The sequence below is a fragment of the Pagrus pagrus genome (genome assembly GCF_965226575.1).
Source record: "Pagrus pagrus genome assembly, chromosome: 16".
In the NCBI taxonomy this organism is placed as follows: domain Eukaryota; kingdom Metazoa; phylum Chordata; class Actinopteri; order Spariformes; family Sparidae; genus Pagrus; species Pagrus pagrus.
In genome coordinates, this window is record NC_140200.1 from 7,893,650 (window position 1) to 7,909,106 (window position 15,457).

Below are 15,457 nucleotides of genomic sequence, written 5' to 3' on the forward strand. Positions count from 1 at the left end.
CTTCCTTTCAGAGTAAATATAACAAAAAGAAACCAAACTGAACAGGCTACTAGTTTATTTCAGGAAAAAACAAAAAACATCAAACCACTTAAAGACATTGACTTTTTTTTGCAAGTTATTTAATAGGGAAACTTAAATATTCCATACCGTCACATCAATCAGAAAACAAAACTCAAAATCCAAACAAATTAGGTTTTGCATTAGTGCTGGCATTTGATGCCAAGAATTGTTCGGTAATATTTTTTCAAGCAGTGCGGTCAAAGCTTTTGAGATGCTTTCAACATCCAAAGTATAAATTCTAACCTTCAAAAGAGATATAACACAACTAAACAGAAAACCCAAGAGTTTAGTCATCTCCTGTCTGCAGGCCATAGAGAAGTTTGGCATACCCATTGAAATATTGACATTTTGACACCTTAAGTACACATTTTATCTAAGTTTACATGTTTACACGTGGGTGGAAAAAGCTTCCTGTTGGTGCAACGTGTCAAAATTTTCATTTATCTGTCGCCTGTATCAGCAGCCTGCAGTTTTATGTCGGTTGGGGTGTGTTCAGAAGGCTCTGAAAAGTTGGTTTTGCAAGAATCCCAGTTGGAGGAAGGAACTTTGGGCTTCTCTCTCCAGATGCGCCAGCTCCTGGACTGTCGGGGCCAGAACATCCACGTGACCCTTGTAGTTACCACCTAGGCGAGAGCAAGAGGTTTGATGGTCAAGCTCAACATAAAATAAGTCAATGTGCAATCCTGTAAAAGACGTAAATGCCTCACAATAATCTATGCAATACCTGTAGATATTTCACTGTATAGATGTGTACTGTGAAACACTAACCTCCCAAAGCCCTGCGTTGACCATAGGTGACCTTTCCATCAAAGTCATCCACAGGTACTTTGATGTCTGGCTCACACTGGGTGATGGTGCACTTTAGATGCTCCTCAATTTCTGACAGGAGCTGTTGTCAGAGGAAAAGGGAAACAAAAAGAGTTAAGAGTTAATGATCACAATAAGATAAAGAGCAAATATTACTTGCTGCATTAACTAGATTAAGTTTTTGTCTGCGTCTCTGTTCACCTCTTTCTCGTTGTACCAGATGGTGCAGCCTCCATCCTCCTTCAGCCGGGTGTTGTAGCAGCCTCTGCCTCGGTTTGCGCAAACGTGGTACCACACCTGCACATGAGGAAAGATTAACTTACACCTGTTTTTCAAAAATATGCACAATTAAAATGATCAGCGCAGTTGTGTCATCCATCCTACCTTCTCCTTCTCCATAGCAACCAGTGAGATTGCCAGTCCCATTCTGCAAGTTAAAAGGAAAAGAAATGTCATGTTTTAATGAAGATGAATTTGATAAATGAATCTGAATGATGGATATTTACCTCTCGGCTCTTCCAACTCTGCCGATACGATGGACATAGTTCTGCTTCTCATCTGGCAGGGTGACGTTAATCACTAGAGGGAAAAAAAGACTAGAGTTGTGAGAAATAATGGCATGGCAAAACAGCAAAGTATTCTGTCTTTTGCCCTTGCATCAGTCCAACTACACGACTGGTTGATGTGTTTCCAGGATCGGCTGTGCATTAAAGCATTAAAATCTACTATCTCTCACCATAAGGAACCCCGTGGATGTCGATTCCTCTGGCAGCTACGTCTGTGCAGACAAGGAGCCTCACTTCTTTTCTCTGAGAACACAAGAAGATCTTTAAACACTGACAGACTGGTTGTGCTTGAGAATCGCATCATTAATTTGCTGTCTTTTTTTTTACCTTGAAGCGTTCCAAGTTATTTTTCCGCTCATTGGGCTTACGATCACCATGGAGACAAACACAGGAAAACTGGTGGCCTTTACTGTCCGGACCTAAAGAAAAGAGACCAATACTGAGGGATGATTCAGAACTTGATGCACAAAAAGTTAATCCTCAGTGGTGCCGCTGCCTCCTACCTCCTCCTTGCTGGATGAAGTACTGTTCCATGTTGTCACAGTCAATCTTGGTGCGACAGAAAACGATGGCCTGATCCATCTTGTGCTCTTTGATGGCTCTCACTGCATACTCGCCCTTCAGCACCTTGATGGCTTCTGACCACATTTCTAAATATGAACACAAACATTAGTTGTGACTACTCACAGAATGGAAATGATAATATAATATCTGTGTTGTTGGTTATGTGATGCTCATTGGCTGACTTTCGGCTCATACCTGCAGAATTTGCTCCTGGTCTGGTGTTATCTTTAGCATGGACTTCATCCGTCTATCCAAAGCAAACAGATCAAAGGAGAAAACTTTTGTCAACACGTTATTTTAACCCTTCACTCAAATCCTTCAATATCGTTCAACAGCAAAGCAAATTCCGGCAATATTTAGTCCACCATGAAGTGTCCTCAACATGAGGGACTCACCCGGATGTGGTTCTTGCCCAGACGCTCCCAGATTCGATCGTTCTTGGGATTGACGGGTACTACCACATGGTGGACAGTCTCAGGGACAGAGTCCTCTCCCTTCAGGTCCACCCAAGTGGGGAAGTGCATGATGCGCTCGGACAACTTCTTCACGTCAAAGGAATGCAGTGTGGCCGAACAAACAATCACCTGGAAAAGAAGATCACCTTCAGATGTGTGCACACAGTGTGCAGTCACAGCTATAACAGAAGTGCTGGAGTTACATGATACAGTTATAAAAAATATACTTTTTTTCAGCAACTGCTATAGTTCACTTGGACTTTGGGCCCCATCTTAAACCCGAGGCATAGCAGCAAACAGTGCAGTGAAAGTATCATTGCTAGTTTCTGACTGACGCGCTTGTCCACTCATGCCCAGTGCCCACGTTGTGTATGTTGGGTTACATACCAACTCACCTTGCAGTATTTTTAGCTTTGGAATACACATATAAAAGAACCAGATAAAATGATTACATTTATCTCTGAGGGCCAGACTTCAAGACTTCAAGAAAAGTATTTTGAGTTAGATTTTGAAAGGCCCCGTGAATTTTTTCTAGGTAATCCATGGCATGAATAGGGAAAAGTTCTGAATTCTGGGTGAGTTGGCATGGAATAGACCTAGTAGCATATGTACTTGCACCCATCTGTGCGCCCAACAGTTTGTTGGTCTTAAAGTGAGGCACAGTCAGGTGAATTGTTGCTGCATTGCTATCTTGAGGCAGCAGAAAGCAATTCTGCCATCGGCCAACAAAAACCTGGTTTGCAGTCAATGTCGCAGTATTTTTCTTGCTTTCAGAAGGGCGCATTATTCAGAATGTAAGTTGTGCCTGCATAGCGAGTTCATAATGTGTGTGCACACAAATGTTACGTGGACCCACTCCCTTTAAAAGCCAGGTGCAGGCACACCAGTATTTTAAAGGAAAGGGTTATGGCACTCTTAATTTGTTTAATTTATGTTAATACCCAAACCACACCTATCATTAATCAAGAGACTAAATACAAACCCTTTGTGACCTTGTGCCTTACTAAGAGCCCAGATTATGCTCTGTTTAACTAGGAAAAGTGGACTTGGACATGCCCTAAACACTCTTGCCCCAAGCACTTTAGACCATGCGCTATAGACCTTGAAATAGGTTCCTTCAACCAGTGTGCTTCTTGTTTTGCTAGCTAATGAGCACCGTAAAGCATTGTTCGAATGGTCAACTCTTCCCACAACTGCGCCCAGCTACTGTAACAGTTTGAAGTGGTCTCAAGTTGCATCACTGAAATGTTTATTGTTACATACGCGATTCATCTAAAGTGTTACCTGCAGTCTCTTGCCATCAGAGGTGACCTGAGGGATTTGTTTGTGGATCCTGTTGATAAAGTCTGTATAGCCTGCAGACAGGAGGCCATCCTGAGGGACACCGAGGACACAGACAAATGGATACGTGACTTTGGGAGTTGTTATGGTCTGTACATCAACCATTTTTGCAGGCAGAGATAAATCAATACTTCTGATGTAACTTAGGACTCAAGATACTCTCGATGTGTTGTACATACACACTCATCCAGGACTAGAAAGCGGACTTGGGACAGACTAAGTTTCCCAGTGGATATGAGATCGTCCAGTCTGCCAGGTGTTCCCACCACGATGTCAATCTATCAGAAGATCAAAAAAGCAGGATACAGAACAGGGGAACGAGGAACAAAAAATGAACGTCTTCGTTTATGGATTTCATCTCTGTGTATAACCGTAAACATAATTCACAGACAGTATATGTCACGTACCCCCTGTTCGAGAGCAGCCAGCTGTTCTTTGGCAGCCACACCACCAATCACTAGCAGCTCCCTGCAGTAACAGATCGACAAATGTACAGTATTGTACAAACATTTATAATGAAACACTGGCTCCATCTGATGGTATAAAACAGGAATTGCACATTACAGTATCACTGGTCTTCAAATGTGCCAACACATGCATTTTTCTGTACAAGTCATGTGTTCTCGGTATTTGTGCCAAACGTCGTTGATGCCAGCTCTGTAGAGTCATACCTCAGTTTGGGATTTTCCACGTATTTCTTAAATTGCTTGACAACGTTGAGGGTTTGTTCAGCCAATTCTTTCGATGGCTCGATGATCAGAGCTTTTGGTGCGTTGGATGTGGCCTTCACCTCACTCACTTTGGCGGTGCCTGCACAAACACAGAGCAGAGACAGCTATTGAACACAGGGATATATACTATTAGCATTGTTTGTGGTAAAATGTATCTCTTGTACCTTGTTTTGAAAAGGCTTTTATTGTGAAAGAAAGTCAAGCATGTAGCCTGCACATCAAATTATCTCTGCTTCTGCAAAAGTGTGATATTTATCTAAAAATTCCATTTACATTTTTCTGTATATTTACAACATATTTTCTTGTTGCAACTGAAACAAGGTTGCATCCACTCACCTGTCTGAGAAGATTTTGCTTGGTGAGCCTCGGACGCCTGGTTCAGGGCAACAAAGCCACTCTTAGGGGCATTTTTGAAGTCTTCTCCTCCAAAGTTGAACTTCAGCTCTGCATTCTGTCAGTCAGACAAGGAGAAGATCAATTTGCATGGTGCAAATCTGGCACCTGTTGGATTGTTTTCTACCTTTATATCAATGGGATACCTTGAGCACACAGGAGGCAAAGAAGGGCTGATTCTTGACGTGTTGCGGGAGCTCAAAAGCCACACCCAGGTCATTGCCTGGGAGAAAAAAAAAACAGAGCAAAAAGAAGAAAAAGGGGAAAGAAACATGAGTAACTTTGCCATCTACCATCAACTCCAGATGTCCTACATAACCACAACAATAAGATTCATCAGTCCATCATCATTAAAATACTGAGACGGCACCGTTTTTAGAGAAGGAAATTTGGGCCTTGTCTAGATCCAGGTAGCATCCAATAGTGTCATGCATGGTAAACTCCTGCAAAGAGGGCAGACAACAAAGAGAAAACATGTTTGAAAAGTATCCTCACAATTGTTTATCTATCTAATATCGTGTTCATTCACTAACTGTTACCTCTCCGTAGCTGTCAAACTGCTTGTTGTTGGATTTCTTTCCAGTTCCACCGAAACCAAAACCATATTTATCAGTTCCTGGAAAGAAAAAGAGTTCAGGATTAAATTTTTATTCTATTGAAAAAAGACTATCTTAGCTGTTGTCTTAGCGGGTAGAAGAGCATACCCAAGTCGAGAGCAGCCTGACTGGTAGACCAGCCAATGCGACACAGACCCTGGTCATGGCAGGTGACCTCGTAGTAGTACTTCCCTGGACACAGAAAGGATTGGACAAGGACAGGGGACAGTTGCAAAAAATTCAAGATCTGTTCAACTGTATACAAGTGTATGTTGTCTTGAAATCCAAAATAGTCTTTTTTTTCCTCTTCTTTTTTTAAAATCTGAAGCAATTCGAAAGCACTTATGTGCACTACAAACCTTTGGTGACGCCTTTTGTGGAGCGACAGCCGTGCCACTCTTTAAACTCCCTGCTCTGGCAGCACAATCCATCCGGACCAATTGCTGTACAGGAAAAATAAAAACTGACAATAAGCAGATGTGACCTATAACAAAAGCTTAAGTTATAAAAGATTAGAGTGTCCTCCAGACTGTGCTGGCTTATTTTTCTCCTCTTACCAAAAGCTGGACTGCGGTCATAAGGATTCATCTGCCAACTGTTGAAAACTGAGCAGAACAAAGCAGGTTAAACATCTGCATATTGATCCTCAATTAAGATACTGGCCTGACTAGGTCTACAGAAGTAGAGAGGCCTGCACAATGTTATTTTTAGCAAGCTTGTCAAGCACACAGACTGCAACCAAATAATTATTAAAATGGTCTCACTGGCTCCTCCAGTCTTGACGGCGGCTCTGCCCTTCTTGCCCTCCTGCTGATCCTTCAGGGTCTCATACACGATCTGGATCACTGGGATACTGAAGGCCTGAGGATGAGATGTAATACTCCTTAGTTTCTCATGCAGGCCGATGTTTAATGCTCGCTCAAAAACTGCAAATTGCAGAGCAAAAGTTGTATTATAAAGTTGTGTGGCTGTCGAGTACTTACACCTGTTTTGCCGCTACCAGTTTCTGCCGCCTGAAAACAACAAACAAACCGAGACATGAGATGTAAAACTTGTAGAGCTGCATTGATTTATTGATTTGATCACCTGAAGGAATAATCGATTAGTCGTTTCAGGTGTTTTTCAAGCAAAAATGTCAAACATTTGTTGGTCCCAGCTTCTTAAATGTGAGGGTTTGCTGGGTTTTTGTCATTTATGACAGAAAATGAAGAGTCTTTTGCTTTTGGATTGTTGGCTGGATAAAAGAGGCATTATTGTTGGATTATGGGAAATTGTGATGAGCATTTTGCACCCATTTTGACATAGACTAAAACGATTAATCGATTGATCATGAGAATAATAATAAGTTGCAGCCATAATAACGTGTCTGAGACAGTGACGAAGAGGTAGGCTTACCATGAGTACATCTCCTCCACCAAGAATAAGGGGAATAGACTCTGCCTGGATGTCAGTGGGCAGTCTGAAATCCAGCGATTGAAAATATATCAGTGCAACGGGTAACAGGGAACAACAACACGGACAGATATCACAATACAGGCATGACTTAGCAATATTCATGTGCCCGTCAACAGCTGAGTCTGAGGTTTGTTCATTGACTTACAGCCAGTCCAGCTCTTCCACAGCCTGAGCGATTTCAGGCATAACCCCCATCTCTGTTGAGCGAACAAAAACACATTTAATAACTCAGCACGCGTACGTAGCTTTTAAAGTAGCTCGCTGTCCAGTTAAAGTAGAAACTCCACGTCGACATAATGAATTACATCATAAAACTCTCACCAGAAAACGCTGCCATTGCTGCTGCTCCGAGTGCACCACAACCGGATGTAACGTGTTCAGAATTTTCGGCTCGGTGCAACTCGTTTAGCGGACCCCCTCTGGCTTCATTGGTTCCGGGTAGTAAACTAATTTTTAAAATAGAGTAATATTTACAATACGCGTTGCCTGTGGGGTAAGCTATAAAAGCACATATTCCCCATGTTTTATAATGGTATAGTATTCATAGTTAAGCCACGGAACTGCTTTACTTGAGCGGTTAGCTACAGTCTTCAAACGCGGTTACGTAAGCTATTTTGTCCTGTGTCTCTCGCCGTAGACTTTTGACAGCTGCTCCAAGTAAACATGGCTGAAGAAAGTCTGATTGAAGGCGAAGATGAAAACATTTTATACGATTTACTTGTCATTACTGAATGGCCGCCAGAGACGGACACTCAGGTTGGTCAGACTCGCATTTATGTTCGCTTTCAGTACAGTGTGTGGGTCTTTTGTTGAACTTTAATTTGAAAAAATGCCCCCGGAAAGTCATCTGTAATCAGTTGCATGGGGTCTGCCGCTCAAAGCCACGTAGCACATACATACGTTTCATTGCTGGCCACACTCTCATATTAACATATCGGCACATAGTGTAGTTTTCATTATTCATCACAATCATTCGTGCAATGGGCAGTTAAGTTCAATTTATAAGCCTGCATCCATATTTTGCTCCAATTAGCTAGCTAGCCCAGAAGTATGTGGCTGCTAGACTGGTGCTGCCATACATTAAAGTTACCCCTAGCAACAGGGGGCAAGCTTATCCATTACACTGTCATTTTTAGTTCAATGTCAGGAAACAATAAGTCATGACCTCGACACAATTGTGCTTGTTGAAGGAGTGAAGTGAATGATAAGCTCATCTGTAACTCTCTAACATTTGTAGCTGCGAGGCAACAAGGAGCACAACACATCACTTATTGCAAAAGCAGTGACTGGTAAGTTCTGTTATTTCACTCAGGTCCAGTATGTGATTGTGCAGGACCCTAAATCCACTCCAACTTCAATAACAATGCTCCCATATCAACTTTAGTTTCTGATCTTAATTTAGAAAGTGACATGAGACCTTTTCTGCAATGATAAATAAACTATGACATAATAACACTGTTCCCATTGTTTCTTACAGGGCCGTTTCGCTTAATCTTGCACTACTTGTGGTACAGGTAAGTTTATCATTATCATGCTGACAGGTCAGGGCTGTGTGCCCTAACATGCCACACAGAATTCAGAGGTGTGTGGCTTAACACATGTTTGACACGCATACTTCACTTTAACAAAACAGCTTCTAACAGCAACCTAATGTTTAAATCTGTTCCTTTATAAATACTGAAGAGAGAGAATGCATATCTCAGGCGCTGACTAAGAACATCAGCACTACTGTTCTACAAAACAACTTAAACAATATCTGGATCTTAAGAATTAAAAAGTCTGTCCTGACACTCTTTTACGGCTTGTTAGTTAAAATCAGTATGATTTAATGCATGTTTAAGGAAATAGTGCTGCGTTGAACTAAATGTACTACAGCAGCACAAACACTGAGAGTGAACCTTGTTAAATCCAATTAAAGCCACATTTGCTAGTTCAGTCATTAGATAAAAAAAAAAAAAAACCTTTTAGATTTAATCTGGAGTTAGGACACTGCACCTAGCCCAGAGCTAAAAGCCTTCCTGGAACCTTGTTAGCCTCAGATTTGTTAACCCTAGACTAAGAAAGCGTTCACACTGGCACCATCCTGTCACATTTCAAAATGAGCTAACCCGACTTTAGCCTACGGATTTTCGGCTCGCCCTGAGTTTGTATGGTCACCCCGGAAAATTGACTCAATGAAGTGGCAGTGCCAATGTTAAATGGAGCCATGCAGCATTCTACAATGTTAAAACTTAATGCACATTTAACTCGGGGCTAGTAGAAATGCAGTGTCAATCATATAGCCCTGTGCTCAAGGGCCAAACGCACTGAACACCAAAGGGGCTCTGTTATCCCAGGGTCCACTCTTAGCCCAAGGCTTAGGATAGCCCTGGGCAAATTGTATGCAGTGTGAAAAGACCTATGGCACACAGCATTTCACAGCCCCCCCCCCTAACTCAGATTAGTAAGAAAGTTTATCTTTTTGCAACAGATGTGTGTACACTACACTTTGACAGAGACCCTACCACGCTTGGTTGATCTGCACCTCCTGAAACCTTCTGCAAAAAAGTGTTTTAGTCACAGTCCTGTATTTAAGGTGCATATGTTTCTAAAGGGTTTTTCTTTAGCGAAAAAATACTGACCTCGTTCACCCTGCTTTCACTGCACAGTGTCTATTGGAACGTGTTAACAGACGACTCGATGTGGCCTGCAGAAGGTTCTGTAATACTCTCCTACAAAGGCCTGCTTATCCTCTCAGCAGGTGGTTAGCTGGCACCATCAATAACCCCGTTAAATATTTAAGAAGTCCTCTAGCAGCGCTTGCCTCTCAGCCCTCCTTCTCTTTGTGTGGATGGGGAAGGATCAGGAGTTTTATCGAATTTTACCAAACAGTGTGGGCAGGCTGCCCTCCACATGCTGTGATATTTGTTGAAGGCGGGAGAACAGAAGCTTCCGGCACTGTTGTTGAAGCCCAGACGAGAGAGTAGTGCAACACAAAAATACAGTGATAATGAGCTTTTAAAAACAGATTGAAACAGTACAATGACACGGAGAGGGCAGGTCCCAAAATGTGCTCTTCAGATCCAATTTAATTGGAAAGGGATAGAATTTGTTTAATTTAGTTTAAATTGAATATAATTTTTTTGTTTCATTTCAATTTTGAAGTTACATAATTTAGATCACATTTAATATAATTTAAATTACATTTTATTTAAATTTTATTAAACATTCGATTGAATTTAATGTATTTTTGTTTAATTGTTATTTGTTTTTTAATTTGACTTAATTTAATATCATTTACTTGATAAAATTAATTTAAATCAAACTTATTTGAATGTGTATTGCAATATAATTGAATATGAGATTTTATTTAATTGTGTTTAAAAGTTTTTTAGCTTAATTTAATTTAATCTTTCATTTAAATGAATGTTTAATTTGATTACATTTACATTTTTTCAATCAAATCAAATCCAGCTGCTGTTTAAATCCTCTGTACTGACGACATTTTAATTCACACTCGGTGTGTCGACCTGTCAACCGCTGACTGTCGACATCGTGAATAAGTATGATGTCATCGACAGTAACAGGATCGACCCTGCCGCTTATCTTTTCTCTGGAGTTCTCTGTCGCTCAGTAAAAGTTGCTTTCAGCAGCTCTAAAGACGAGAATCTTTGCTTTTAGCCTCATTTAGAAGGACTCCCCCTCTGCTGCCCCTGTGTAACAGTTATTAACGTTCTTAATCTGTTCTTCAATTTTCTTGCTCGTGTTCGTTTGACTTTGGAACCGTCAGCCCCTCCAGCTCGTCTCTGCCTCTCGGTCTCGTCCGCCAGGCGAACAAGCAGATCAACTGGCAGCTGGTGCTTGCAAGGTGCAGCACAAACACACACTCAAACACAACAACACACACACACCCTCTTTGTGATCAATACGTGAATATGGCCTACTTTGTTGCTGACACGCACTAATCCATGCCCTCTTCTTATTTTCTCTTCCTTTTTCTGTCTATCCCCTGACCAATCATTTAATTGTACTCATTATAAGAGACGAACCAAGTAGAAAGGCGTTTTTTAATTGGCTATCGATTCGACCATGTAAGACAGTGTTAAGCGCGGTCAAATGATGCTGCGGATGTCCATTAGTCTGATGTGTTTGATCCTTCCATTTCGTTTCTGTCTGCCCTTAAATCTTTCTTCCTCGTTCCACACCCTCTGAAGCTATCTTTGCTCTTTTTAATGCCCCCAATTATTATTGTTTCTCCTCTCTTGAAGCCTTCCAACGTTGGCTCTTATTCCAGCCTTTATCTCTTTTCAAACCACCTGCTCCACACACAAAATCGCCACCGGTAAATGTGTCTCATCCTGCCGCTTTATTTCATCTCCCACTTTTTAAAAATACCAGTCGCGATGACGTTTGTTCACTTCTTTCCCCCGCTTCACTCCTCTCACCTTGTGCACACTTTCTCTCTCAGTTCTCTCTTTCTCCTGTTCACTGCTGACCGTTCTCTTGTTTTCTCCACAGTAATGGCAAACTGCTGGCAGTGGTTCAGGACCAGTGTGTGGAGATTAGGTAATTATTGAACTCCATCCCTCTGTTTGAAGCACTCTGTCTCTGTGTGTGTGCGAGTGATAGAGAGCCTTTTAATTAATGGGGTGATTCATCACGTTGCCCTTTTTTTAAAAAAAAGAGCTGCAGCCTGGGCTTGTGCATGAAAGAATTAAGAGTTTTTCTTCAAGCATCAATACAATCAGTAATAATACAATCAGACGTAGTAAAGAATAAGGGATTTAACATACCTTTTGTGGCACCTATTGGATACTTCAGGCTACATAAAATTAACTCCACGCCGCGGCTCCCTAAATGTTTTCATCTGTTTGTGCGTCTGTGTGAGAGGGATAGAGAAAGAGACCAAAGCATAAACACACACACACACACACACACACACGCACACACACACACACACGTGTGTTTGTGCTCATTTTCAGTGGTTGTAATTATTTTCAGACGCCATCCAATTTCCCCCTCACACAGGGAAAATGCACTCGCTCAGCAACGCGCCCTATTGACACGACGTGATGTTTTTAAATGGAGCAAAATTGAAATGAAAATCAATCGCAGTGGACCAGTTATACAGATATGTCTTGCTCTCCAGGAGCTAACAAGAGGCAAAATCCAAAGGCTGTTTCTTTGTTGACCTTTTGAGTAATTGGGAATCATTTCCATGTACGTATCGATATGTAAAACACGCTATGTTTCTGTTGTTTAAATTGTATTCTGGGGTCTCATACTGCGGGTTTCTCCCATGTCGTTTGTTCACACCGCTGTTGTTTAATCACAGAGTGTTTTATAGCCTTGTTTCATGGCATTAGTTGGTGTGAGTGGGTGTTAAGTCAGCTCAAGGCCTTATCCATTGAGCTCTGTTAAGAGTCTGTCTAAACACTGCCTACTCTCAAGGCCTTCTCTGCTTGATCCATTGAGCTACTTCACCGGCTGCTATAACCCACCTTGCACCAGGTCATGTAAGGTTTGGGTGTGTACTCCTCTCATCCTGTCTGTGTGTACGTGTGTGTTTTTGCTCCCTCAGGTCTGTGAGAGATGACTTCGGCTCAGTCATTGGGAAGTGCCAGGGTAAGACCCCGTCTCCCTGTTTTTATCAATCACTTACTGGAGTTCACTGTAAATGGCTTTAAATCACCATAGCTCACCTCACTAAGCACCCCATTTGCTTTATGAATGTACTGGTAACTGCTGGGTGCTGTAGTCAGTGTAATGTGGGTGTACTTTAAGCCCTTCATGTTGATATAGGAGAGTTAAAGTGTTTGTGTCCTTGTATTGTACATTGAAGTTTGAGCAGTTGTGTGTGAGAGTAAGATAGAAGCCAGGAGATGTGTAATATGGCTGAAATTATGATCATAATTAATAGTACAATATGGCAAATGTGGGCAAAATCACACATTTTAGCGATTATTTTTCACTGTTGATTAATCTGTCCATTATTTCGATGAGTTGTTTTGTCTATAAAATGTCCGAAAATGGTGAATAATGTCGAGCAGCGTTTCAAAAACCCAAGACGACGTCCTCAAATGTTGTCTTTAAAGAAAACCGATTGATCGATTATCAAAATTGTTGGCGATTCCATTGAATAGTTGGTAACTAATCAGATAACAGAATAATCATTGCAGATGATGTGATGTGATGTCGAGTGCAATGAACTGTGTCAAAAACCACAATACAGTATGTCACGTTTTATAGATGAGTCATGTGACACTGCACCTGTCATTCATAATACAAAATGATCATGAAGTGTCTAAAATTCACTCATTCACTAAGTAGAGGAAACTAATAAGCGTCTTTTCTTTAGGGAGGTAGGAACTAAACGTTCCGGACACGGCTGAGGTTCGTCTTTGGTCTCTGTGGGGATGCTGATTAACTTGTAGTCTCAATCTACAGTATCTATACTTGTTTGAACGCATGTGCTTTGAGTTTGTTTCAAAGAGAAATATCGACCATGGCGGCTAATTGGAATGTGCGAGAGAGATTGTAAACAGCAACACAGATAATCACCCTCACCTCCTTCACTGCCACTCATTAAATTGAGCCTTGTAGCGGCTGATAAAAAATGAATAGCCTTGATTGTTTGGAAAGTTATTAAAATGTCCTGCTGTGCTGGTTTAGATTGTTTTAATGTGTCGAGTCTCAACTTTTCTTCAAGTTGAGAAGTTTTTTGATTGACACAGGACAAAGTTAAAACACTTAGATGTTTGAAAATAACATGTTGAAATCTTCCTTATTGATGCAGTTCTTTTACTTAAAGCGGCACCTATCAGAATATCTACATTAGCAACTGATCCACTTGATATGTGTAATGTAGAAGAGGGTATGTGTAGTGATGAACCTACGGAAAGTTATCACCCAACTCTGCAGTTCTTCCTCAGCCCTGCAGGACATTTAAGGGTCGATGACGTGACACAATTTTTTTTTGTGTTCTTATGGTTCAGTTGAATTTAAAAAGGTTAAAATAAAAAAAAAAAACGTACAAATTACTTGCATACATTCTCTTTTTGAAGACCTCATCTAAAATTTCTGGATTTAATCAATTTTCAGAGAATATTCAGGGGATGATGGCAAAAATGTCAATGAGGTGTAACCATAAAAACTTTGTACCAAATAGTTTAACTTGTTCAAAAAACCCCAGGAAAACATTTTAAACACCATAAAACAGAAAAATACGACTTCTGCCCTGAGACCAGAGGAGACAGATGACCCCCTTTTGTCCAACTATGTTGCCTTAAAACAGAGAAAAACGACTTCTGCCCTGAGACCAGGAGGGATTCACCTGCCCTCAGACAAAACTGTGGGAAACAATGGTCTCTGCCCTGGGACCAGATGAGACTAAACAGCCATGAGGAAAATCCTACAAAACAACTTCTGCCCTGAGACCAGAGGAGACAGTTGACCCCCTTTTGTCCAACTACGTTGCCTTAAAACAGAAAAATACGACTTCTGCCCTGAGACCAGGAGGGGCAATCAGTCTTACCTTTTGTAAAAAATAGTTCAAATGCTATTTCAAATTACATGAAACCAACATAAATACAAAATATACATTTTAGCAAACCTGATGCAAGCTTTTAAAACAATTTTTTGAAACATTTTTGAATTTCTCATAATGCAAACCCTTATTTATCACTGACCCTTAAAAGCGACTTTTAGCTAATTGTTTTCTTTTTTTTAACGGTTACAACTTTACTGTTTGGTTTACTAAAAGCTGTGACAAACCCACTGTTCGCTACCTGCCCAGCACAAACAGCAGCACGCTAATGTTAGCAACTACCTGGTGGAAATAGTAGAGCATTTAGCTATCAAGTGGAGTTGGTGGAGACCAAAAACAGAGCTAAAAGGAGAGTAAGCATATGTTGCTCTATGTCAGCCAGATATATAAAAGTTAACTATCATGGGTTGAATGGTAATAATTTGATGTTTTTAAAGTAATAAAACGCCAAATAATTCAATTAAAGTAGGTTAGAAAGAGCCGTAGCATTTTAGAGACACTTGATGTAGAATTCATGAATGTGTGACTTGACACTGTGTAGTTGAAGCATCAAAAAAGACAAGAATGACTCACATCACTTGATGAATTGGCTGAAAGCAACTTTCACCAGGCTTGTTTTAAATCTCTGCCATGAAAAACCCAAAGCCATCAGAATCATTTGAAAAGTCTACATTTTTGAATCACTTTAAAGAAAAAAATAGAAGCGTGTTTTTCTGTCTGAATCCTTTTTTTTTTTTCACATTTCCTGCTTTCACACACACTCCAAACAAACCCCCAAAAAACAAAGCTCAGTATAAAAGCCCAGAGTGAAACTTGTGTGGGTTGTGGCGTTATCTCCACTTCTCGCCTCCTTTCATTCTTCAATTTTTTTTTTCTTCTCATTTTCGTCATCTTTCCCACCCCTCCCCTCTCTCTCTCGCTCGCACTATATTTGTTCTGCTCTGGCTAGCCGTCATTGTGGTGC

General features: G+C 40.9%; 2 protein-coding genes across 2 annotated transcripts in view; one reads left to right on the forward strand and one right to left on the reverse strand.

Annotated features, from left to right (window-relative positions):
* Positions 1-38: 38 nt before the first annotated feature.
* ddx1 (DEAD (Asp-Glu-Ala-Asp) box helicase 1) lies at positions 39-7,390 on the reverse strand. Its single transcript, XM_084377521.1, has 26 exons — positions 7,290-7,390; positions 7,114-7,165; positions 6,909-6,972; positions 6,497-6,526; positions 6,278-6,374; positions 6,071-6,118; positions 5,873-5,956; positions 5,622-5,705; positions 5,457-5,533; positions 5,288-5,360; positions 5,064-5,140; positions 4,861-4,975; positions 4,465-4,603; positions 4,201-4,261; positions 3,973-4,071; positions 3,737-3,826; positions 2,393-2,581; positions 2,193-2,244; positions 1,937-2,083; positions 1,761-1,852; positions 1,604-1,676; positions 1,374-1,446; positions 1,252-1,294; positions 1,069-1,164; positions 829-949; positions 39-683 (listed from the first exon to the last, which is right to left on the reverse strand). The coding sequence occupies exons 1-26, from the start codon at positions 7,303-7,305 to the stop codon at positions 553-555; spliced, it is 2,223 nt and encodes a 740-aa protein (XP_084233647.1). The 5' UTR covers positions 7,306-7,390; the 3' UTR covers positions 39-552.
* Positions 7,391-7,554: 164 nt separating this feature from the next.
* nbas (NBAS subunit of NRZ tethering complex) overlaps positions 7,555-15,457 on the forward strand; it is a 162,866-nt gene continuing 154,963 nt past the window's right edge. Inside the window, exons 1-6 of the mRNA XM_084376963.1 lie at positions 7,555-7,724; positions 8,206-8,257; positions 8,446-8,482; positions 10,738-10,815; positions 11,466-11,513; positions 12,529-12,572. Coding sequence (XP_084233089.1) covers positions 7,632-7,724; positions 8,206-8,257; positions 8,446-8,482; positions 10,738-10,815; positions 11,466-11,513; positions 12,529-12,572 — 352 coding nt within the window. The 5' untranslated portion in view covers positions 7,555-7,631. The remainder of the gene's footprint in view (positions 7,725-8,205; positions 8,258-8,445; positions 8,483-10,737; positions 10,816-11,465; positions 11,514-12,528; positions 12,573-15,457) is intronic.